At 72.0% G+C, this 21,359-nt stretch overlaps 2 protein-coding genes across 3 annotated transcripts; both read right to left on the bottom strand.

The window, feature by feature from the left end:
- Positions 1–85: 85 nt before the first annotated feature.
- DVL1 (dishevelled segment polarity protein 1) lies at positions 86–11,665 on the bottom strand. Its single transcript, XM_058304683.2, is given in 17 exon segments — positions 86–605; positions 1,679–1,879; positions 1,955–2,122; positions 2,193–2,324; positions 3,438–3,590; positions 3,721–3,788; positions 3,887–3,908; positions 3,911–3,962; positions 5,086–5,225; positions 5,295–5,364; positions 5,474–5,567; positions 5,914–6,052; positions 6,693–6,796; positions 7,006–7,061; positions 7,063–7,128; positions 7,281–7,350; positions 11,439–11,665. Coding segments are annotated over 17 exon segments (2,085 nt in total). The 5' UTR covers positions 11,609–11,665; the 3' UTR covers positions 86–225.
- Positions 11,666–13,755: 2,090 nt separating this feature from the next.
- MXRA8 (matrix remodeling associated 8) lies at positions 13,756–18,034 on the bottom strand. Of its 2 annotated transcripts, none has more exons than XM_058304681.2 (10): positions 17,921–18,034; positions 16,923–16,946; positions 16,501–16,800; positions 16,289–16,390; positions 15,666–16,133; positions 15,382–15,543; positions 15,227–15,263; positions 15,056–15,138; positions 14,895–14,975; positions 13,756–14,662 (listed from the first exon to the last, which is right to left on the bottom strand). In XM_058304681.2, the coding sequence occupies exons 1-10, from the start codon at positions 17,967–17,969 to the stop codon at positions 14,637–14,639; spliced, it is 1,332 nt and encodes a 443-aa protein (XP_058160664.1). In that variant the 5' UTR covers positions 17,970–18,034; the 3' UTR covers positions 13,756–14,636. The 2 variants fall into 2 exon arrangements, with proteins under 2 accessions (XP_058160664.1, XP_058160665.1); XM_058304682.2 differs by having other exon boundaries at positions 15,062–15,138.
- Between the last annotated feature and the right edge of the window lie 3,325 nt (positions 18,035–21,359).

Here is a 21,359-nt window from a genome sequence, read left to right as displayed (position 1 = left end):
CCTGGACGGAGCCCGAAAGGCCGCTGCCCACAGGGGAGCAGAGGGGAGGCCGGGGCAGCCCCCGGTCTAGGCCATCCAGGGCCCTCCGCCGCGGCACGCGTGTGAACGCAGCGGCCCGTGCTGGACGCAGCCATCGCCAAGGCCACGCCCTGCGCCAGCCGCGCCTCCTGGGCGGGGGCAGGAGTCCCCTGCCTTGAGGGCGGGGCTGAAGGTGCCCTGCGCCGCTCACATGATGTCGACGAAAAACTCGCAGGGGTTCCCCATGGCTTTCTGGAAGGACTGGCGGCTGCCCGTGAGCTCCGGGGGCACCGAGGCCAGCTCCCGGACAGGCGGCCCCCCGGGCGGACCGGCCCCTGCCGCCAATGCCTTGGCCGGCGGGCACAGCGGGGGTAGCCCGGGGGCGGCCGAGGCCTGGCTGCCTGGGCTGCTGCCGCAGCTGAGCTGGCTGGCCGGGCGCTCCCGCCAGCCTCCGGCCCCGCTCTGCGACGGACGGTCTGACTCGCTGCCGCTGCCCCCCACGGTGGCCGCCTGACGCTCCTTCTCTCGCCCTGAGGGCAGGCGACTGCTGCCCCCGGCACTGCGGGTGGATCCGCTGCTCTTGCTTCCTGAGGGTGGCGGTGGGGGTGGGGGAGCGGGAGGGTCAGCGCCAGCCTGGCCCTCTCCAGGAAAACCGGCCATGGCGACGGCAACCCTGAGCAGGGCCAGGGGGTCTCGGGGCGGGGGGGCCGCAGGTGGGGGTCCCAGCCATGCAGAGTCGAGGGCAGGGCCAGCCCCACCCAGGACGGAGGAGCAGCTGTGGGAGCGAGGCCGGGGTGCGCAGCCACGGGCAGGCAGGGGTGCCCCGGGGCCAGCTCGCCACCCTCACCCCAACACTCAAGCCAAGGGCTCCCTCGCGCACAGAGGTCGAGGCCCCGGCCGCCCGGGGTCCCACCCAAGGACCCGCTCGCTCTCCACCACGCTCAGCCCGACGCAGACCACCAGGGCGCAGGGGACCTGAGGACACAGGCCGGCCGGGAGCACGCCGGGGGGCAAGAGGAGCCCCGGCTTACCGGCCCGAGGTCCACTCCGCTAGTCCTTCAGTCTAGCGCTTGCTCAGCACAAAACAAGGAACGGCCAGTTACACGCCAGGGCGGCCGCGAGGGCGCACTGCCCGGTGCCCCAGGCCTGCGGGCCCCCGCCTGGGGCCGGCCCTCGCCTGGCCCCTCCTGGATCCTGGGCCCCTCCGGGACCCCTGGGTGGCCTAGCTCTCCTCCCCAGGCCCCGCCTCAGGGACCTTCCGCCTGCGAGGGGGGCCGGCTCTCCAGCCCCAGTGCGGTGCTCGGCAGTCTGGGGCACGCCACGGGCGCCACCAGGCCGAGTGGTGCCTGTTCACTGCCGGGTCCCCCTGCCTGCTCCCGGTGCTCCCGCCCCCGCCCTCCCCACGCGTTCTCCACAATGAGACGCCAATGCCCGCACTCACCACCACCGCCTGCTGTCCTAGGGCCCCCCCCCGGGCGACGTGATCCCCCCCTCAGACGTCAGCGCAGCCACCGAGACCCTCGTTCCCTTCTGGAAGGACCCCACCCTCGGCCCAAGCATAGCGCTGGCACGGTGCGGGGGCAGCGGGGGCAGCAGGGGCGTGCGGGCAGAGCCAGGCCGCAGGAGCGGCCGGGGGCGAGCGGCCGGTCTGGGGTCTCACCTTCACTCTGCTGACTCCCGCCGCTGCCGTAGCTGAACCCGGGGTCCTGGTAGGCGGGTGGGAAGCAGGGTGGGGGCCCGGGGTACTGGCAGGGGTAGCCCTGACCCAGGGGCCAGGGGGCGGCCGGGTGGGGCAGGGGCGCCAGCGTGTCCTGGTCTGAGGCCCCGCTGGAGCCGTTGCTGAGGCTCAGGGCAGCGAGGTCTGGCGGGAAGAGAGGGCGGTGGGCAAGGGCGGAGCCCGCGCCTCCCAGGGCCCCCGCCCGCGGCCCCCACTCACTGCTGCAGAGGTCCCCGAAGACGTAGTAGCACTGCTCGGAGAAGGTGACCTTGTTGACCGTGTGGCGCAGGAAGCCGCGCCGCAGCATGCTGCCGGCGTACCTGCGGGCCTCGCGCCGGTCCTTGAAGCCATCCACGTGCGCGTACAGCCAGTCCACCACGTCAGCCCCTGCCGGGACGAGAGGGCGTCAGGGCCCCCGTGGCCCCGCCCCCGCGCCCGCGCGTCCCCCGCCGCTCACCGATGACAGCGTTGGCGATCGTGATCTTGAGCCACATGCGGTCACGGATCTCCAGGCCTGAGTCCGGCAGTCGCATGACCTGGACGACGGCCCCCATGTCGCTCTTCACGGTCAGCGGGGCCTCCTCCAGCTCTGCAAGGCACAGCCGCCCCGCTCAGCCCACCACGGGCAGCCCACCGCCTCCAGCCCGCCCGTGCGCCGGCGGGAGAGCTGCTTTGTGGGGCCCGAGGGGCTCGGCAGCTGGGGAGGGCTGGCCGGGCTGGGGACGTCCAGCAGGGAGGGAGGGGCTCGCCAGGTCCTGGCAGTCTAAGGGTGAGCGTGAGCGTGCAAGCGTGCAGGGCCAGGGGCTCCAGGATGAACGGCGAGTGTGCACCCGTGGTGAGCATGAGCGTGCGGGGCCGGGGGCATCTGGGATGAAGGTGAGTGTGCGCCCGTGGTGGGCGTGAGCGTGCGAGGGTGCGGGGCCGGGGGCATCTGGGATGAATGTTGAGTGTGCGCCCGTGGTGGGCGTGAGCGTGCGAGGGTGCGGGGCCGGGGGCATCTGGGATGAAGGTGAGTGTGCGCCCGTGGTGGGCGTGAGCGTGCGAGGGTGCGGGGCCGGGGGCATCTGGGATGAATGTTGAGTGTGCGCCCGTGGTGGGCGTGAGCGTGCGAGGGTGCGGGGCCGGGGGCATCTGGGATGAAGGTGAGTGTGCGCCCGTGGTGGGCGTGAGCGTGCGAGGGTGCGGGGCCGGGGGCATCTGGGATGAAGGTGAGTGTGCGCCCGTGGTGGCCGTGAGCGTGCGAGGGTGCGGGGCCGGGGGCATCTGGGATGAAGGTGAGTGTGCGCCCGTGGTGGGCGTGAGCGTGCGAGGGTGCGGGGCCAGGGGCATCTGGGATGAAGGTGAGTGTGCGCCCGTGGTGGGCGTGAGCGTGCGAGGGTGCGGGGCCGGGGGCATCTTGGGATGAAGGTGAGTGTGCGCCCGTGGTGGGCGTGAGCGTTGCGAGCGTGCGGGGCCGGGGGCATCTGGGATGAATGTTGAGTGTGCGCCTGTGGTGGGTGTGAGCGTGCGAGCGTGCGGGGCCGGGGGCATCTGGGATGAAGGTGAGTGTGCGCCCGTGGTGGGTGTGAGCGTGCAAGCGTGCGGGGCCGGGGGCATCTGGGATGAAGGTGAGTGTGCGCCCGTGGTGGGCAGTGAGCGTGCGAGCGTGCGGGGCCCGGGCATGTCCAGGGGTGGGCGTGTGAGCGCACAGGAGCCGACTTACGCGGCGCGCCGGGCACAGAGCTCGCCAGCGAGGAGGAGCTGGTGCGCGTGACGGCACTGGAGCAGGGGCTCGTACCGTAGCGGGGGAGGGCTCCGGTCAGCGCCGCCGTGTGGGACAGCCAGGCGGCAGGGTCGATGGGCCGCACCGGGTCGGCTGGGCCGTGCGATGACGGACAGACGGGCAGGGCGGGGCAGGAGCAGAGGAGAGCCCTTCAGGCCGGGCGCACGGGCCAGAGCCCATCGCGACGCCCCTCGCCGCGGCCCCCGGCCCCAAGGCGGCTCACCCCTCGGGATGGTGAAGTAGCTCCGCGGCGTCGGGTCCCAGCACTTGGCCACCGTGAGGCTGATGGGGCTGCAGGGCAGGCGGTCCCACAGGCCAGTCCACCGGCCAGCCCCTCCCGTAGCCCGCCCCCTCGGCCCCCCGCAGGGCGTGCCCACACCCCTGCTCACCCGGGCTGGGACACGATCTCCGCAGGACCCGAACAGCGTCATCATTGCTCATGTTCTCAAAGTTGATCTCGTTCACCTGGAAGGAGGGGGCGTTCGGGGGGGCCCTGGAGGAGGGGCGGGCGGGGAGGGGCGCCTGGGAGGAAGGGGCGTTCAGAGGGGGGTCCCTGGGAGGAGGAGGCGGGTGGGGGGGGCGCCTGGGAGGTGGGGGCGTTCGGGGGGGCCTGGGAGGAGGGGGTGGGTGGGGAGGGGCGCCTGGGAGGAGGGGATGTTTGGGGGGGCCCTGGGAAGAGGGGGCGGGCGGGGGTGGGGTCTGTGACGAGGGGGTGGGCGGGGGGGGGCCTGGGAGGAGGGGGCGGGCAGGGGTGGGGGGGCCTGGGAGAAGGGGACAGGCAGGTGGGGGGTCCTGGGAGGAGGGGGCAAGCAGGGGTGGGAGGGGCCTGCCCACTTGGGGGGAGGGTGATCAGAGGGGGGGGCCCCTGGGGGGAGTGGTGGGCAGGGTGGGGTGAGGCCTGGAGGAGGGGGCGGGGCCCCTGGGGGACGGGGGGCGGGCAGTGGGGGTGAGGCCTGGGAGGAGGGGGCGGGGCCCCTGGGGGAGGGGGTGGGGCCTGTGGGGAGGACAGGTGGGGCCTGGGAGGTGGGGGTGGGGCCCCTGGGGGAAGGGGTGGGCAGGGTGGGGTGAGGCCTGGGAGGAGGGGGCGGGGCCCCTGGGGGGAGGGGGCGGGCAGTGGGGGTGAGGCCTGGAGGAGGGGCGGGGCCCCTGGGGGGAAGGGCGGGCAGTGGGGGGTGAGGCCTGGAGGAGGGGGCGGGGCCCCTGGGGGGAGGGGGCGGGCAGTGGGGGTGAGGCCTGGAGGAGGGGGCGGGGCCCCTGGGGGGGAGGGGCGGGGCAGTGGGGGTGAGGCCTGGAGGAGGGGGCGGGGCCCCTGGGGGGAGGGGCGGGCAGTGGGGGTGAGGCCTGGAGGAGGGGGCGGGGCCCCTGGGGGGAAGGGCGGGCAGTGGGGGTGAGGCCTGGAGGAGGGGGCGGGGCCCCTGGGGGGAGGGGCGGGCAGTGGGGGTGAGGCCTGGAGGAGGGGGCGGGGCCCCTGGGGAGGGGCGGGCAGTGGGGGTGAGGCCTGGAGGAGGGGGCGGGGCCCCTGAGGGGAGGGGGCAGGCAGTGGGGGGAGGGGACGGGTGGGGGGGACTGCCCGCCGGGGGGCCTGCACCTGCAGCAGCATGTCTCCCGGCTCGATGCGGCCGTCGGCGGCCACGGCGCCACCCTTCATGATGGAGCCGATGTAGATGCCGCCGTCGCCCCGGTCGTTGCTCTGGCCCACGATGCTGATGCCCAGGAAGTGGTGCCGCTCTGCAGGGCAGGGGGTGAGCAGGCCAGCCGGGACCCCGGCGCCCCGCGCCTCCCGCGCCCCCGGCTCACCCATGTTGAGCGTCACGGTGATGATGTTGAGGGACATGGTGGAGTCGGTGACGCTGCTGAAGGACGAGGCCTGCGGGGGAGGCCGGTGAGGGCGCAGCCCCCAGGCTGGCGGGTCAGGCCTGGAGCCCCCCTCCCCGCCGGGACCAGCCCCCTCCCCGCCCCAGGAGCCCGCCCCTCACTCGGTCAGTCTGCCGCAGGCGCTGTCTCCGCCGCCGCCGCTTGTGCTTACGGATGAGCCTGGACGAGGTGCTCTGCTCCGTGGAGCTGCTCAGCCTGGGGGTGCGGGGGGCACAGGGCCCTGAGTGCCCCCGGGGAAGCCGACCCTTCCACTGGCCTTGGGGGTGTGGGGGACCCTGAGGCCGCACGGGCTCGGCGGGAGCAGTGTGCCCCAATGCCCCCACATTCAAAAGACCCAGTAGCCGCAGGGCAGGCGGGGGGCTGGCGGACCCGCCCAGCCGGGCCTGGACACGGCAAGGCCGGGCACCCTCGTGTCCTCCAGCCCCAGGGCCCGAACACGCCAACACACACACACGCAGACCCCACGCCTGTCCTCGTGCAGCCGCAGGAGCCCAAGCCAGCCCCACAGCGCCCCCCACCGACACGATCACGCCGCCCCCACCGGCTCGTGCTGTCGTCCTCGTCCGAGTCGACAAAGCTGCTGGACTCGAGCTCGCTGCTCATCATGGTGGACGCGCTGTCGGGGGGCAGGCCCAGCTCCCGCCGCCGCTCGCCCCGCGGGTGCCCGTTAGCCCGGGAGGCTGTAGGGTGTCAGGGAGGTGCCAACTGGGAGACCCCAGAGGCCCCACCTAAGAACTAAGGGCCTCTACCGGGGTCTCAGGGGCTCCTGGAGGCAGCCAGCAGGGGCTCAGCAGGCACCGCCAGCACCCCCAGCCCAGGCAAGGCTGTGCCGCGCTCGGGGCCTCCTGGGGCCCCTGCCTGGGCCTGGGTCCTGGGGAGCTGGTCAGGGCTGGGTCCTGGGGGGCTTGGCAGGCAGGGGGCTGGGACCCAGAGGCTGCTCAGGGCTGGGTCCCGGGGGGCTTGGCAGGCAGGGGGCTGGGTCCCGGGGGGCTGCTCAGGGCTGGGTCCTGGGGGGCTTGGCAGGCAGGGGGCTGGGTCCTGGGGGGCTTGGCAGGCAGGGGGCTGGGTCCCAGGGGGCTGCTCAGGGCTGGGTCCCGGGGGGCTTGGCAGGCAGGGGGCTGGGTCCCAGGGGGCTGCTCAGGGCTGGGTCCCGGGGGGCTTGGCAGGCAGGGGCCTGGGTCCTGGGGGGCTTGGCAGGCAGGGGGCTGGGTCCCAGGGGGCTGCTCAGGGCTGGGTCCCGGGGGGCTTGGCAGGCAGGGGGCTGGGTCCCAGGGGGCTGCTCAGGGCTGGGTCCCGGGGACTCGGCAAACAGCAAGGTACCCTCCTCGCGGTTCCGGCGTCGGGCTCGCTCTCGCCGATGGCTGAGCAGGGACTCCGTGCCCGTCTCATTGTCCATCCCATCACGGCTACTGGCCACATTCGGACTGAGGGGTGGGGGGGAAGGGGTGGACGGGGCTGAGGTGCACTGTCCCCGCACCTTGGGCTCCTGCAGGATTCGCCTGCGCCACCTGCCCTCCCTGAGCCTCTCTGGCCGCCGCCTCCTGACCGTGGCCCTCCCCTGGGCACCCCCCGCCCACAGGTGGGCCTGGCAGATGTAGGTACCCCAGCGCCCGCCCCACCCACCAGTCCTTACTGGAAGGAGGGGGGCCTGGAGTCCCCGATGCCCCCCGTCCGCTGGAGAGGTGGGGGGCAGGTCCACGTGGCTGTCAGTGCCCTGAGACCCCGCCTCCGAGTGTGCGCCCTCGGCCAGGACCAGCTGCGGAGGGATGGGCCGCTCAGATGCCCGCCTGCCTCCAGCAGCCCGCACCTGCGTGCCCCCCACGCGCCTGCAGGCACCCACCTCTCCGTACTGAAGGCCCACCCCCAACCACCCCACCAGGACAGAGCCGGGCTGGTCCTCGGACTCACCCAGGACACCACGCGGCCGTTGAAGCAGGGCAGGCGGGCGTTGTCGTCAGAGATCTCCTCTTTGACCACCCTGGGAGAGGCTGCGCCGTGAGGGGCCAGCCCTGCCAGGGCCGAGGCTCCCCCACGCCCCGAAGGTGCACCCCTGCACACCCCCCAGCCCCTTCCTGGAGGCCCTCGTCGCCCCACCCAGGGCCCAGTGCCGAGTAAGCAGACCCCTGCCCCTCCAGCACCGTGGCCGAGCTGTGCCCTGCCTGTCCGTCTCAGTGACCCCAGGTGTGCCCAGGTGTGCTCTGGACCTCGGTCTCACCGTCCCGCAGCCCTGGGCAAGTGGCCAGCTGTGGCTCCAGGACAGGGGGAGGAGGGGCAGCCAGCAGCGCCAGGTAGGTAGGCAGGTATGGGAAGCCCCCGTGCCCCAGTGCAGCCCTTCACCAGCCCCCCACCCCAGCCCCACCCCCAGGGGCCTCATCCCGATTCACTTCTGCCCAGGTGACCCCCATGTTTCCATCTTGGGGTTCCTAGCCCCTGCCCAGTCTCGCGGAGGCCCTCGGCCCCCCCACGCTGGCCAAGCTGTGCTCCGCAGCTCCCCCAGATGTCCACACCCCACTGCGTGGCTCGACCTCCCCCCAAGGACCAGCCCTTGCCACAGCTCCCTGCCTGACCCAGGTCCAAACCACCCCCTGCAGGACCGCGATCCTCCGGGGGCTGCTCTCGTGTCCCCCGCCCCAAGGCCAGCCCCATGTCTTTCAGGGCTTTGCTCAAACACTCCTACACCAAGCGGCGCCCACACCCGCCGCCTGTCCACCCTGCTCCGTGTCCGTCTGCCTTGCTGGCGCGGTCACCTGGGTGCGGCGTTGGGCTTTCCGGAAGCATGCCTGATGCAGGGTGGGTGCTCAGCGGTCGCCAGGACACCCAGACCCTCCCACCCCCGCGCACGCCCCAGGGGCACAGCGGCAGATCCCACTCCTGGGGCTCGTGAGGACCGCCCTGCCGGGCCTGGAGGGCGGGCTCCAGGTCCTGGGGGAGCACCCCGCAGGCAGCACCCCGCTAGGGGCAGGGCCAGGGCAGCTCCAAAGGGGAAGGGGGCGGGGCCCGCAGGTCCCCACAGGAAGGGGCAGCAGCCAGCACCTCGCGCAGCAGCGCGGGCATGGGACGGCTGGCTGGCGGGCAGGCGGCGCTCGGCCGCTGGGCCCAGGGAGCAGGGCGGGGCGGCGGGAGGCCGGACGCCCCGCCCCCGCCCAGGCCCGCCCAGCACAGGAGGGATTTTCCATGCCCTGGACTTGGCCCCGGTTGGAAACGGGAGCGCGGCGGGGCCTGGGCCCGCGCCTGGCAGGAAGCGGCCTTGGCCCGGATGCCAGCTGCAGGGCGCCCCGGGCCGCAGCGGCAGCAGGGGGGGACGCTCATGCCCTCCCTGGACGGGCCGGCCTGGGAAGGCCCCAGGCCTCAAGAGTCCGCAGCGCCCTGACACCTCCCAGGCCTGCGAGCCACCCACGAACAGGCAGCAGGGGGTCCTCTCAGGACCCCCAGCCCACACATGCACCCCTCCAGCCGCGCAGGGCTTAGCCGGCCTCCCGGGGAAGGCCCGGAGGAGGCTGCCGCCGCAGGGACCCCTCCCACGACCACGAGGACGAGGGCACGGCCCCCAAGTGACCCCAACAGGGACCGGGGGTGACTGTGCTCCCACCTCAGCCCCACAGGCACTTCTCGGAGCACCATGGGCAGGCGGCCACCAGCAAGCACCCACCCAGAGGGCCTGCCAGCCCCTGGCCTTGGAACGCCCCCCGCCCGGAGCAGCCCCCAGCACCCAACAGCCAAGCACGAGCCTGCCACGAGCCCACCCCTGGCCCAGCACTGCCCAAGCTCTCCAGTGCCCGCCCGCACCTCCCCACCCCCACCCTGCCTCGACACCCTCCAGGGTCTTGGGCCCCAGCCCGAGAAGCCCTCTTCCCTCGCCCCCCGGCGCGTGATGGGTGTGTGCCCCGAGCCCCGCTGGGCACCGTGGCTCCCAGCCCCAGCGAGGACTGGAGGACACAGCCAAGGCCCAGGACAGTGGGACAGAGGTGACAGGGGACAGCCTGCGGCTCCACAGGGGCAGCCCCCACCCCAGCCAAAGAGGGCACAGGTGCCAGAGCCCCCCGCCTAGTTTGGACGGGCAAGGCACAGCCTTCGCCGATAGCTCCAAGGTAGGGTTGGGGCCCAGGAGCAGAAGAGCCCACCTCAAAGCATCCGGGGACCCCAAACGGGCAGGGCTCATTGACCAGACTCTGCCCCCATGGCACCGGGCCTCTGGGCAGAGGAGTGGACCTCAGTTTCCACCGACTGTCGCGGCACCCCACGAGAAGCACCCCTACCCGCCCTGGAATTCTTGGCAAGATCCCATAATCTGGAACTTGTGGCTGTGGCCCCGCCTGCCACCCCCGCAGACCCACCCCAACCAGGAATCTGCGCTGGGAGAGGGAGCGACCGGCTTGGGGCACGCAGTGCGCCCCAGGCCAGTGCCCCTGGGGGCGCCCCAGAGACCCAGGACCTCACCCGAGGACGGGAAGGTGGCCCTACCCCAGGCACTGCCTGCCCCCTCCAGCTGGCAAGCACCCACCACTCAACACCTGGCTTGCGTGCTGGCTGTCCCGTGGCCCCACCCCATGTCACACCTGAACCTTGGGCCCCTCTGAGCCTTCCCTGGGACCTCTGGCCGCCAGTGGCAGGCATGTGTCACCTGCCGGGCACCGCTGGGGAGGGCAGAGGGGCCTGGCCAGCCATGCACTCGGCCCCTGCCCAACGGCCCAGCGAGCACAGATAGCACAGGTGGCTTGGGCAGCTGTCAGGACACCTGTGCCCACGACAGCCTGAGTGACTGGCCATGGTCCCGGAGCCCTGGAGCCCCCAGCTAGCTGCCTACCCCTCCCTGTGCCACCACCCACCAGTGCTGGGACCCTCCCAGCTAACCTGCCATAGGACCAGAGACCCCTCCCAGGCTCACCTCCAGGCTCTCACCCTGTCCCTGCAGCCCCCCACCTCCACCCCCACGAGCCCCTGCCCAGACACACTCCTAACCTGGGCCGGTGGGAAGGCCCCCAGAAGCCCCATGAGCCCAGCCTTCGGGGCTGCCAAGGACGCGCACTCCCCACTCGTCCCCAACGTGTCTAGGCATCCACACGTCCCACGGGCCCACACAGCGGCCTGAGCCCAGCCTGGCTTGGGACTGCATAGGCCTGCGCAGACCAGACTCAGGAAATGGCCTCAATGTCAAAGGCCCAGGACACGGCCACACACAAGGGCACGGGCTCGCCTGAGAGCAGCCGAATCACACCTGCTCCAGCCGAGGGCCAGTGCCACCCCCCCCCCATCCAACTCCCCCCCCCCCCCCCCCTGCGCCAAACTCCCCAGGCAGGCTGCGCTGGGACTCGGGTTACCGGGCTGTGCTGGGTCAGGCCTCGGCACACAGGCAGCCTCCTGCCCCCAGCTCCTGTGGCCTGCCCTGGCGCAGGCAGGGAGGTGCCGAGCCGGACGCAAAGATGCCCACCCAGCGGGGGGCCCGGGCTGCCCCCAGGAACACAACTGTGTGCGGCCTGGCAGGAACGCAGGCCCTACGGCCGGCACCCCAAGGCAGAAGTGGGTAACTGACCACCCACGGTGCCCGGTCACTCCGGCCTGTCAGGCACCTGGAGGACAGGGGCGCCAGGAAATTTCGGCAGTCCCCAGCAGACACCCTGTCCCACCCGCGCCCAACCTGAACGGAGGCTGAGGCTCTGTCCCCGGCCCGACTTGCTTCCACCTCCACGACCCTCTGTCCCCAACCAGGTCGGAGCTGAGCCCCTCGGAGGGAGGCGCAGTTACGGCGCCTGGACGGGGGCCAAGGGGGGCCTGCGGGAAGGGCCGCCCCTGGGCCACAGACCTCGACCGGGTCGTGGACCTCCGGCACACGGGACCAGGCCCGCCGCGCGGGGACGCCCCCTCCCGACCCCGGCCGGGGCTGCCAGCTGCGCGGACAGGCAGGTGGGCACACGCGCCGCCCCGCGCGCCCCGCACAGGCCCGCCCGGGTGCAGCCAGGCCCCGGCCACGGGACCCCGCGGCCCCGCCGGCGCCGACAGGTGCGCCGACGCCGAGCGCGCGCCCGGCGCGCCCCCGACCCCGGAAGGGCGGCCCCGCGGGCCACTGACCCGAAGTCCTGGTCCATGGACTTGAAGAAGAATTTGTAGGCGTGCACGGGCCGGTTGCCGAGCACGTTCTTGAAGTCGGCCAGCGTGACGCGCTCGGGCGCCACGGGCAGCTTGACGAGGTACGGCGTCTCCTCCTCGTCCATGTGGTAGATGATCTTGGTCTCCGCCATGGCGCGGCCCGGGGCTCCGGCGCTCCCCGCCCGCCTGCCCGCCCCGCCCGGCCGCCGCGCCGCCTCCGCCCGGCCCCGCCCGGCCGCCCAGGCCCGGCCCGCGGCCCCGGCGCGCCGCCCCCGGCCCCGCTCGGGCCCCGGCTGCTGCCCCGCGGCCCGCGCCCGCCCATCCGCCCCCGGCCGCCGGGGCCGCGGGCGCCAGGGGAGCAGGCGGGAGGGGCGCGCGCGTCCGTCGGGCCGCCCCCCGCGCGTCCGTGCGTCCGGCCGCCGCCGCCGCCCCCTCGGGCCGCGCGCAGTTGAAGGGACGCCCGGCCCGAGGCCCGCGCGGCAGCCGCCGGGGGCGCCCGAGAGCGCGGGGGGGCGCGCGTCGCGGGCGGCCGCGGGGCGGGGCCGCGCAGGCGCGGGGCGGCGGGGCGGGGCCAGGGCAGGCTCCTCCCCCGGCCCGGCCCCGCCCCCAGCTGTCAGGCGGGAGCCCCCTCGCCCGCGGTCCCGGCCCCGCGCCCCCTCGCGCGCCTCCCCGGAGCCGGGAGGCGCCCCGGGCGCTGGGGCGGGCTGCGGGGCCGGCACGGGGGCCGAGGGCGCTTTGCTTCCGGGCTGGGACCTGCGCGCTGGGTCCCCTCTCGCCCGCCGCCAGGTCCCACCGGGGCTCCGAGAGACACGGGCCGCGCGTGGACGCGAGTGCTGGCTGCCGTGTGAGCGCGTGTATGGGTGGCGGCTCGAGGTGACAGCCGGGGGTCAGCGCGGGCAGATCTGAGCTCCGGCCCCACGAGTGCAGAGGTGCCCACGGAGGGCCGGGAAGTGGCCACACCACGCGCGGCTCCCGGGGCCGGGCTGGAGCGGCGCCGCCCCGAGGAAGAGGGGGCGCGGGGCCGCCACAGGGAGTCCAGACTCGTCGGAGACGGGGCGCAGCGGAAGCCCCGGCTCAGCGCAGGGGGTGGGGCGCCCCTGGCAACCCGTCCCGGGCACCAGCCTCGAGGCTGGACCTCTAGGCCAGCACCGGCCTGGAACCTGGCTGAGGGGCCAGGCTGCGCCACCCCCAGGGCAGCAAGGTTCTGAGTCCCGGGGCCCCAGAGCTGACCGGGAGAGCGGGCAGGGCTCCACAGCAGGTGGCCTCGGCCAGTGGGCCACCCACGCTCACTGTGCCCGGAGCCAGGGTCCTCTCCCCTCAGGGCTTTGGCTTCCCCAGAGGTGGACTAAGGAGCCTGGGCAGGACCGTGTCCAGGGAAAAAGGAGGTGCCTGTGGCTGCTGCTCAGGAGGAGCTGGGCCCTGCCCACCAGCCCCCCGGGGCCTCCCTACCTGACACTCAGCCCAGGTCAGAGGAAAGCTGCAGTGGTGGGCAGCAGAGGCCTGGGGGCAGTGGTGGGGCTGGGCCGCGGCCGGAGCTGCAGCCCTTACAGGAGGGGCCTCGTCCCGTGACAGCACAGCCACTGGGGAGCCAGGGGCCAGTGGGCTGGAGCGAGGGGCACGCTCAAGCCGTCCCACCACAGCCTGGCTCCCCTGCCCTCCTGCACTACTGTGGGCTGCTGCTTGTGGGTGTCCATCCGCCTTCCCTGCTTTCTACTGTCCTGGGAAGGTGGGTCAGGGTGGGGGGACAAGGAGGCTTCCTGCCCAACACCCCCAGCTGCTGTGTGCCGCCCCCTCCCCTGCATTCACACCTGCTCCTGGCGACGAGCAAGCACTGGTGCCAGTCCGGGTCCATCTGGGCAGCTCCTGGGGCCGTGGCCCGCTGTTGCCCTGGCTGGGTTCTCCCCCAGCCCCCCCACCCGAGCCTCCTCTCTCACAGGCACAGACCCGCGTCCCATCTGAAGGTTCTCACCCACTCCTGCTGCACGCCATCATTGCCCATCGCGTCCCATCTTGCTGTCTATTCACAACACGCAGCCCCCCCCCCTCCCCGTCCCCATTCCTGCCAACGCGTTCCCCTCCCCCATGTGCAAATACCAGGGGAGGCTCTGAAAGTCCACCAGGAGCAAGCAAGTGGAATCCAGCGCCACTTCCCAGGGCAGTGATCCCTAGGAGGGCTGGACCGGAACCTTCCACTCAGGCCTGGGATGACCGTGGCGGAGCTTCAGGTGAAGGTGAGGAAGGCACCTGAGGGCTCCTGAGGCCCAGGTTGAAGCCCCAGAGACGGAAGAGCACACCTGGGCCGGCTCTGAAAACCACGTGTGGCTTTATTGGGACAGTGGCAGTTCTCAGGAGCAAGTGTGGATGTGGGGAGTGGCAGCGGAGACCACCCAGAACCACCTTCACCCCCTACCCCGTCCTCGGCCAAAAGCAGAAGCCCCAGCCCGACTCTAGCCCAGGAAGAGCCCCCTGGAACACAGCCAGGGTCAAAAGTCACGCGGAGCCCGGTGACGGTCAAGGCTGAGCAGGGGGTTGAAAGCAGAGAACGGCACAGGGCAGCCTCGGGTGGCCTGAGGCAGCAGGCAGGGGCACTGGCCCCGGGCCCGGCGTACGGCAAGCCCTAGGACCTCAGGCAGAGCTGGTCACTGCCCGGCTCAGGGTGACCCACAGTCTCAAGGCTCCTGGTGAGCTCAGGCTGCAGCTCGGGGGGCTGCAGGCACAAGCCCCGGGGATGACCCCCGGCTCCCCTGAGGCTTCAGTCTCGCCAGCCCCTCCAAGAGCACCTTCCGGCCCCCAACCCTATGGAGCCAGGTCTTTCAGGCCTCAGCAGGCAGAGGCCAGGAGGGACAGAGGGCTTGGTGAACATGGACAGAGTCCCAGGAAGTGGGGGAGTGCAGGCAGCAGTGTGGGGCCAGCAGTGAGCACAGGAGCCAGCGAGGGCCGTGCAAAGGGGCCTGTGCTAGCCAGGAGTCCCTGCTTAAAAGAACCGGGGGTGGGGCACGGGGAAAGAGGTCTGGAGGCAGCTCCGCTCTGTGCCAGTCCAGGCCCAGTTCCGGGAAAGCGGGACCAGCCGCTGGAGGGGGTCCGGGTGGCACTGAGCACCTGAGGGTCAGTGGGACTTTCTCCAAGTGGGTAGAGAGGAGTTTGCAGAGCTGCTGGGCCAGCCAGGAGCCCAGAGTTGCCTTATTTGCAGTATTCCTTCCTGAATTCTGCAAGTCAAGAGAACAGGCTGCGATCTGCTGTCTACTCCTCCCTCAGCGGATTACTCAGGGCAGATACTCAGCAGGACTTCCCAGGGACTGGGCCACGCAGGTGACCAGGGGCCCCCTCAAATAGGACTGACTGAGTGCAGTGGCTTCAGGGAATGGGTGGGGTGGGGTACAGACCTGGGTTCTGGGAGGGAATGGGGGAGCCACGAGGGCCTCCCTCCCAGCCACTGACCTTTGTCCAGGTCCACGTGCTTGGCCGGCAGGGGGCCCCGGGCCAGCTCGGCCCTCTCCTTCAGGATGTTATTTTTGTAATCTGGTGCAGGAGAGAGCAGGGTGAGCAGCCCCCCTAGGCGGCCCCTCCCGCCGAGCCCGGGAGCCCCCAGCCCGCCCTACCCTCACCGAGGTGGATCTCCTCACTCCTGTAAAAAGCCTGCCCCACTGAGGCCACAGCGAACTCGGCCAGGTCCCCGTCCTTCCTGGAGGAGGGGGCGCGGTGGAAGATTAGGGGGCTGGGGTGGGGCCAGGGGTCCCAGGCCAGCCGGGGGCGGGGGAAACGACACTCACCCCTGGGGCTTCCCCTTCGGGTTCGAGTACTCATAGCCTGGGAAGGGAGACGGTGTTGGCCTCGCCGCTCCGCAGCCCCTCCCCAGCCCGACCCCCGCGGCCGCCTCTCCTGAGCGCTGAGCGCGGGTGGCCGGGCCCCAGCCGCGCGCCCTCACCTCCGCGGCGGCGCAGACGCGTGGCCAGGACGCTGGCGACCAGCAGCAGCGCGACGAGCAGGAGCGCGGCCAGCACGTAGCCCAGCGGCGGCGAGGACGGCGCGCGGGGCTCCGGCACGAAGACATTGATGACGCTGCCGCCGCCGCGCGCCCGCGTGGGGTCTGCGGGGCGGCCAGGGGTTGGCGTCAGGGGCGGGACCCCCCGACCCGGACCCGTGCGAGGTCCGCGCGGGGCTTCCCGGCCCCAGCCTCGCGCCCCGGGTCCCCGCAGCGGCCTCCCGCACCTGGGCCCGGGGCGCCGCCGCTGGAGCCGTTGCCGGGCCGCGCCCGCGGGGGCGGGTCCGCGGCGGGCTCGGTGACTCGCAGGTGGAAGACGCGGCGCTCGTGCAGGCCGCAGTAGTGGTGGTGCAGGTGGCAGGAGTAGGTGCCCTCGTCCGCCGGCTCCAGCGGGTCGATGCGCAGCGAGAAGTCGCCGCGCGCGAAGGCGTCCGCGCCCACCGCCACGCGCTCGTGCAGGAAGGGCGGCCCGTAGGCGCGGCGCTCGCCCGACGCGTAGAGGTCGAGCAGGCGGTCGGCGCGGTCGTGCGGCACCCCCGGCGGCTGCCGGTCCCAGTGCACCACCTGCTGCGCCTCCTCCAGGTGCCGGTCGGTCCACACGTGCGCGCGGTTCACGCAGGTCAGAAGCGCTGGCGCGCCGCGCTCCACCACCAGCACCTCCTTCTTGCCATCCCAGTGCGCGCCAGCGGCCCGGGCTGCGGGAGCGGCGGGGGAGGGCGATCAGGGGCCGGCAGGCGGGCCAGGAGGCGGAGCGCGCGTGGGGCCAGGGCGAGGGGGTGCTCCAAGGCCAGCCGACCCCGGGGAGGCGGCGGGGATAGGGGCGCGGGGGGGGGGGGGCGGGCGCACGCACGGTCGTCGGTGACCTCGAGGCGGACGGCCAGGCTCTCGTAGAGGTGGCAATAGTGATGGTGCAGGTTGCAGGTGTACAGCCCCTCGTCCGTCTCCTCCGCCGCTGCGGACCCGGGAGAAAACCGGCGCGATGAGCCCGCGGTCCGGCCATCCGCACCCGCCCGCCGCCCCGAGCCCGCTGGACCCCGGGGCCATGCGCCCCAAGCCCGGTACCGCGGATGAGCAGCGAGAAGTTGCCGTCCTGGAAGGCGGAGGGCGACAGGAGCAGGCGGCCGCGGTCGCGCGGCTCGTACACGCGCTGCTCGCCCGCGGAGTACATGTCCACCAGCCGCCGCGCGGGGCCGGGGCCGCCGCTGAGGTCCCAGTGGACCACGCGCTGGCGGTCGTGCAGTCGGTCCTGCGTCCACACCATGCGCGGGCTCTGGCAGCGCAGCACGGCACGGGCCCCCGCAGCCCAGCGCACAGCCGACTCGGACACCACCGAGCTGTCCGCCGTCGCCGGCCGGGAGGTCCCTGGGGGTGGGGGCGAGTCAGTAGGGGAGGGGGAGGGCCCAGGGGACAGATACCAGATGGGCCCAGCAAGAAGGGGGAACTGGGTGGGGGGGGCCTGGCCCCAGGATGCTGGGGTCGCTCACCTGAGCACAGAAGGACCATGGAGCCTGCAAGAAGAGGAGAGAATCAGACCCCCCGGGAGAAGCCGCCGTCCTTGCGCCGGGCACCCCTGCGGCGTCCCCGCCTGGGTCCCTGGGTCCCTCTTATGGGCCTGGATGAGGGGGGTGACGTGACCCCCTCTTCACAGACCGGGGTGGGGTATAAAGCTGCAGGAGTCGGGGGGGGGCTTTCCTGTGGAAGCCATGGTGGGGGGCCGCCCAGCGCCACGTGGGGGCGAGGGTTAGACCCCTGCCGGGCAGTTCCGGGGTGCATGCTTGTCACCACCGGCCGCCGTTCCTGCCCCCCAAGGCCACCGGTGCTCCAGAGCCGAGGCCCGAGCCCAGTGGGGGCTCATTCCCGGGCTCTGGTTCCGCAGCTCCTGTGCGGGGCAGGCGCTCGAGCCGCTCCCCTCTCTGCGGTGGCACAAGCACCTGCTGGGGCCCTCACAGGGTCCTCAGGTTGCAGCAGCCCCTGCCCCACGCCGCTGACGGGGTCTGGAGTCCGAGAAGGCCATCTGCCCTCCCACGGGCCGAGCTCCTGCTCCCGCGATGTGGCCGAGTGCCCGGGGCCGCGAGGAATGTGCCGGGTCAGCAGGGGCCCCGGGGCGGGCTCAGGGGGCCTGGGAGCGCGAGGGCGGGGCGGGAGCTCCCCAGCCCCCTTCGGCCCCCGACCCACTGCCCTCGCCCTCCTCACAGCTCCAGCTCCCGCGGGCTGAGGGGACCTGGCGGGAAGCCCCCTCCGCCTTGGTGGCCCAGCAGCGCGCGAAGGGACACGCTGGCGGAGGGCTCTCTGAGGACCAGCCCCCTCCGGGGTCCTAGGCGGGGCCTTCGCGCAAGCTGCGTCCCTCAGCACCCCCAGACCCAATCCCTTCCCCGGCGAGGGTCCCCACCCCTCCCGACTGCCCCAGACACGAACTTGCTCAGACCACGGCGGCCAGAGCGGGCAGGACCCCCGAGCCCCTCTCGCGCCCTCCCGCACTCACTCTGCAGAAGTGCAAGTTTCCAGAGCAGGACGCGGGCGGGCAGCTCCATGGCGCCCCAGCCGCTGGACGTGCTTTGTCTCTCTCGGCTCTGACTCCAGAAAAACAGCCTGGCCCCCTCCCCCGCCTTAGCCCCCGCGATGACATCACGGAGCCCTGGGCTGGGACACAGGCTGTGGACCACCCCTCCGGCTCCGCCCCTGCCCCGGGGCCTCCCCATCCTCGGCTGGCGGGGGGGGGGCGGGGCCGCAGCCACCCAGGACAGACGTGGGGGGTCAAGCAGAGGCCCCGCCCCGCTCCCCCCAGGTCCTGTGGGCCCAAGGGCCTCGTGCCCGAACGCCGGGTGGGCTGCTCCAGGGCTGGGGCTCGGCCATGAGTGTCCTCCAGCCCCCACCCACGGAATGGGGAGCCCGAGAGAGCATGGCTGGGACCCCAAGAAGGCGGCCCCTCGCTCTCACGTGCTGCGGGAGCCGAGGTCCTGGTGCAGGCACCCCCAGGACCCGCCTGGCCGAGAGCTGAGGGCACGGCCCTCTCTCCCTGGGGTCAGAGTCTGGCCCCCTGGCCCAGCAGCTCCTGGTTCTCCAGGACCAGGAGGAGGGAAACGCCCCTCCCCTCCTGGCCTGGGGGTCCAGCGCCCCCGGAGCATCCTCCCCAGGAGGTAGCAAGAGGGGAGCGGCCCCCAGAAGGCACAAATTTGAAGTTCTGGGAAAATGTACCAAGTCACACGAACAACTGCGAAATGAGAGGGCGCCGGGCGCACAGCACCCACCCCTCTCATTTAGCAAACCTCAAAAAGACAAACCCTAGGAGCCACAGGCATTTCGGCCTGTCCTTCAGACTGCTCTTTTGGACTGGACTGGGTCGGCCCCAGTCCCCGCTGGCCCCCGCCTCACCCTCGGGCCCCGTCCTGGTCTCCACGTCCCCAGATTTGCCACAGGCAGGTCCCAGCCCGGGATCCCTGGGCCACGGCCAAGAGAAGGAAGGTGCAGCGAGAGGCGAGGAGGGGCGACCCAGGAGGGCTGCCGGGAGCGCCCCCCAGCCCAAGGGGCCTCAGCAGGGTCCAGGGCGGGGGGTAGAGCCCCTTCCCAAACCGGTGTCCTCACTGCGCCAGCCCCTCCCTGCGGCCTTGCACTCGGGAAAAACAAGCCCTGCCTGCCGGCTCGGGGCCTGGACGCTCCTGTTTTTCTAGCTGGTTTCTATTAGCTTCGTGGCTGCGCGCCGTCCCTCCGCCCACACTGCCTCTGTCCCCCTGCCCATCCCTGCTTCTGTCTGCCCGTCCTGGCCTCTTGCTGCGTCTCGTCTCTCCGAGCCTTGCTGGACCTGCTCTTCCGGGCGGGGCCAGAGCTCCAGGTGCGGGTGGACAGGAGGGGCCGGGGTCAGGAAGAGCCTGGGGTCACGCCTCTGGCTCCCGCCAGGCCCCTTCTCAGGCTCTGTGCTGAGTTCCCACGGGGTGGTGCCGCGGGCAGGTCCTGCTGAGGGGCTGGGGCCAGCTGAGCTCCTTGCAGCCCCTGGGCCAGGAGGGACGGAGGCGGCTGCCCACGGCACCCCCTTCCCACCCCGCCCGCCACTTCCTCTTTTGAGCCCAGGGCCTGCTGCCCCCCCTGCACCTCCCCATCCTTGGCAGGAAGGAGCCCCAGATGAGAGCAGAGCCCAGCAGGCGGCCCGGGCCGCTGACCAGGCCACCTGCCCCTCCCACAGCCGCGGGCCGGAGCCGCTCCCTCCTCGGCTGGAGCCCCCTGTGCTGGGCAGCTGCTGTGCGGGTGACTCGCCTGGAAGAGGGCAGGCCAGGGCAACAATGCGGCCGCTGGCAGCGGTGCCGTCCCAGCCCAGGGCTCCCGCCAAGCCCCCTAAGACTGAGCTCTGGACCCGCTTCCCGAGGTGTGGCCGAGCAAGGCGGGTCAGCCGGCCAACTGCGCCTGGGCCGCGCAGCGGTCTGGCTTCTACTCCTGGTGACTCGGACATTCCAGGGAGCCCGGCTCATGGGGAAGGAAAACCACAGGCACAGCCAGACTCACAACCAGACACACACAGCCAGACAACCAGACACACAACACTCACAACCACACACATACAACCAGACACACAGCCAGACACACTCACAACCACACACAACACAACCACACACATACAACCAGACACAGCCAAACACACACAACCACACTCATAACCACACACACAACACAACCACACAGATACAGCCAGACACACATAGCCAGACACACATAGCCGCACTCACACACAGAGCCACACAACCAGACACACACAGCCAGACAACACACAACATTCACAACCACACACATATAACCAGATACACACAGCCAGACACACACAACCACACTCACAACCAGAAACACACAACCAGACAACTGTACACACCAGACATACACAACCAGGCACACACAAACATATTCACACACAACCACATTCACATACAACCACACACACAACCAGACAACACACACAACCACACACACACCAGACACACTACACTCACAACCACACACATACAACCAGACACACACAACCACACTCACAACCAGAAACACACACTAGACAATACACACAGCCACACTCACACCAGACACACACAACCAGACAACTGCATACACCAGAGACACACAACCACACTCAGACACATGACCTGACAACACAACCAGACACACACACAACCACACATACAACCACACACACAGCCAGACATAACAGCACACACGACCATTCTCTTGCGTGTTCCCACAGAAAGCGAGCAGACCCAGCCCGCAGCAGGCAGTGCTCACACTCCCTCCCACTGGCTCACGACGACCCACTGCTCGTCGGCACACCCAGTTATTGAGCGCCTACTGTGTGCCAGGCGTAACCCCAGCACTGAGGCGTCCCTGGCAAGGAGCTCACTGCCCCTGCCCCGGGGCTGGTGGCGGGAGCAGCTCTGCCCGGCCGTGCCAGGGCTCCTTCCCGAGAGGGCGCCAGCCCCGCGGAGGTGTCTCAGGCCAGGCAGTGGAGTACATGGAGGGCGCCCGCTGCCCGGGCAGCAGGAGGGGCCTTCGCAGGGAGCAGGCGGGCAGCCCTGGGGCGGAGAGCCCGAGGGTCCGCGGGTGAGCCTGGCAATGGCCTCTGGGAAGGCCCCAAGGGCGGGTGAAGCCGCTCCCGTGGGGTGCCCTTAGGCAGCACGGGCGACACTCCTGGGGCCCCGAGATGCCACTGGGGGTCTCCTGCTTCACTGTGAAGGGGGGAAGGGGGGGAAAGGGGAGGGGGGCCCGGGAAGAGGGGGGTGCAGGGGGGTGAGAGAAGGGGGTAGGAGGAGGGGGCGCGGGGGGGGCCGGGAGGAGGGGGGTGGAGGAGGGGCGCAGAGGAGGAGGGTGGGCAGGGAGGAGGGGGCGCAGGGGGAGGGGGCCCTGGAGGGGGGCGGGAGGAGGGGGCACAGGAGGAGCTGCGGGCAGCCCAG

Source organism: Dasypus novemcinctus, chromosome 9 (genome assembly GCF_030445035.2).
Source record: "Dasypus novemcinctus isolate mDasNov1 chromosome 9, mDasNov1.1.hap2, whole genome shotgun sequence".
NCBI classification, from domain to species: domain Eukaryota; kingdom Metazoa; phylum Chordata; class Mammalia; order Cingulata; family Dasypodidae; genus Dasypus; species Dasypus novemcinctus.
Note: the sequence above shows the minus strand (reverse complement) of the source record. Positions and strands in the feature narration are given on the sequence as shown.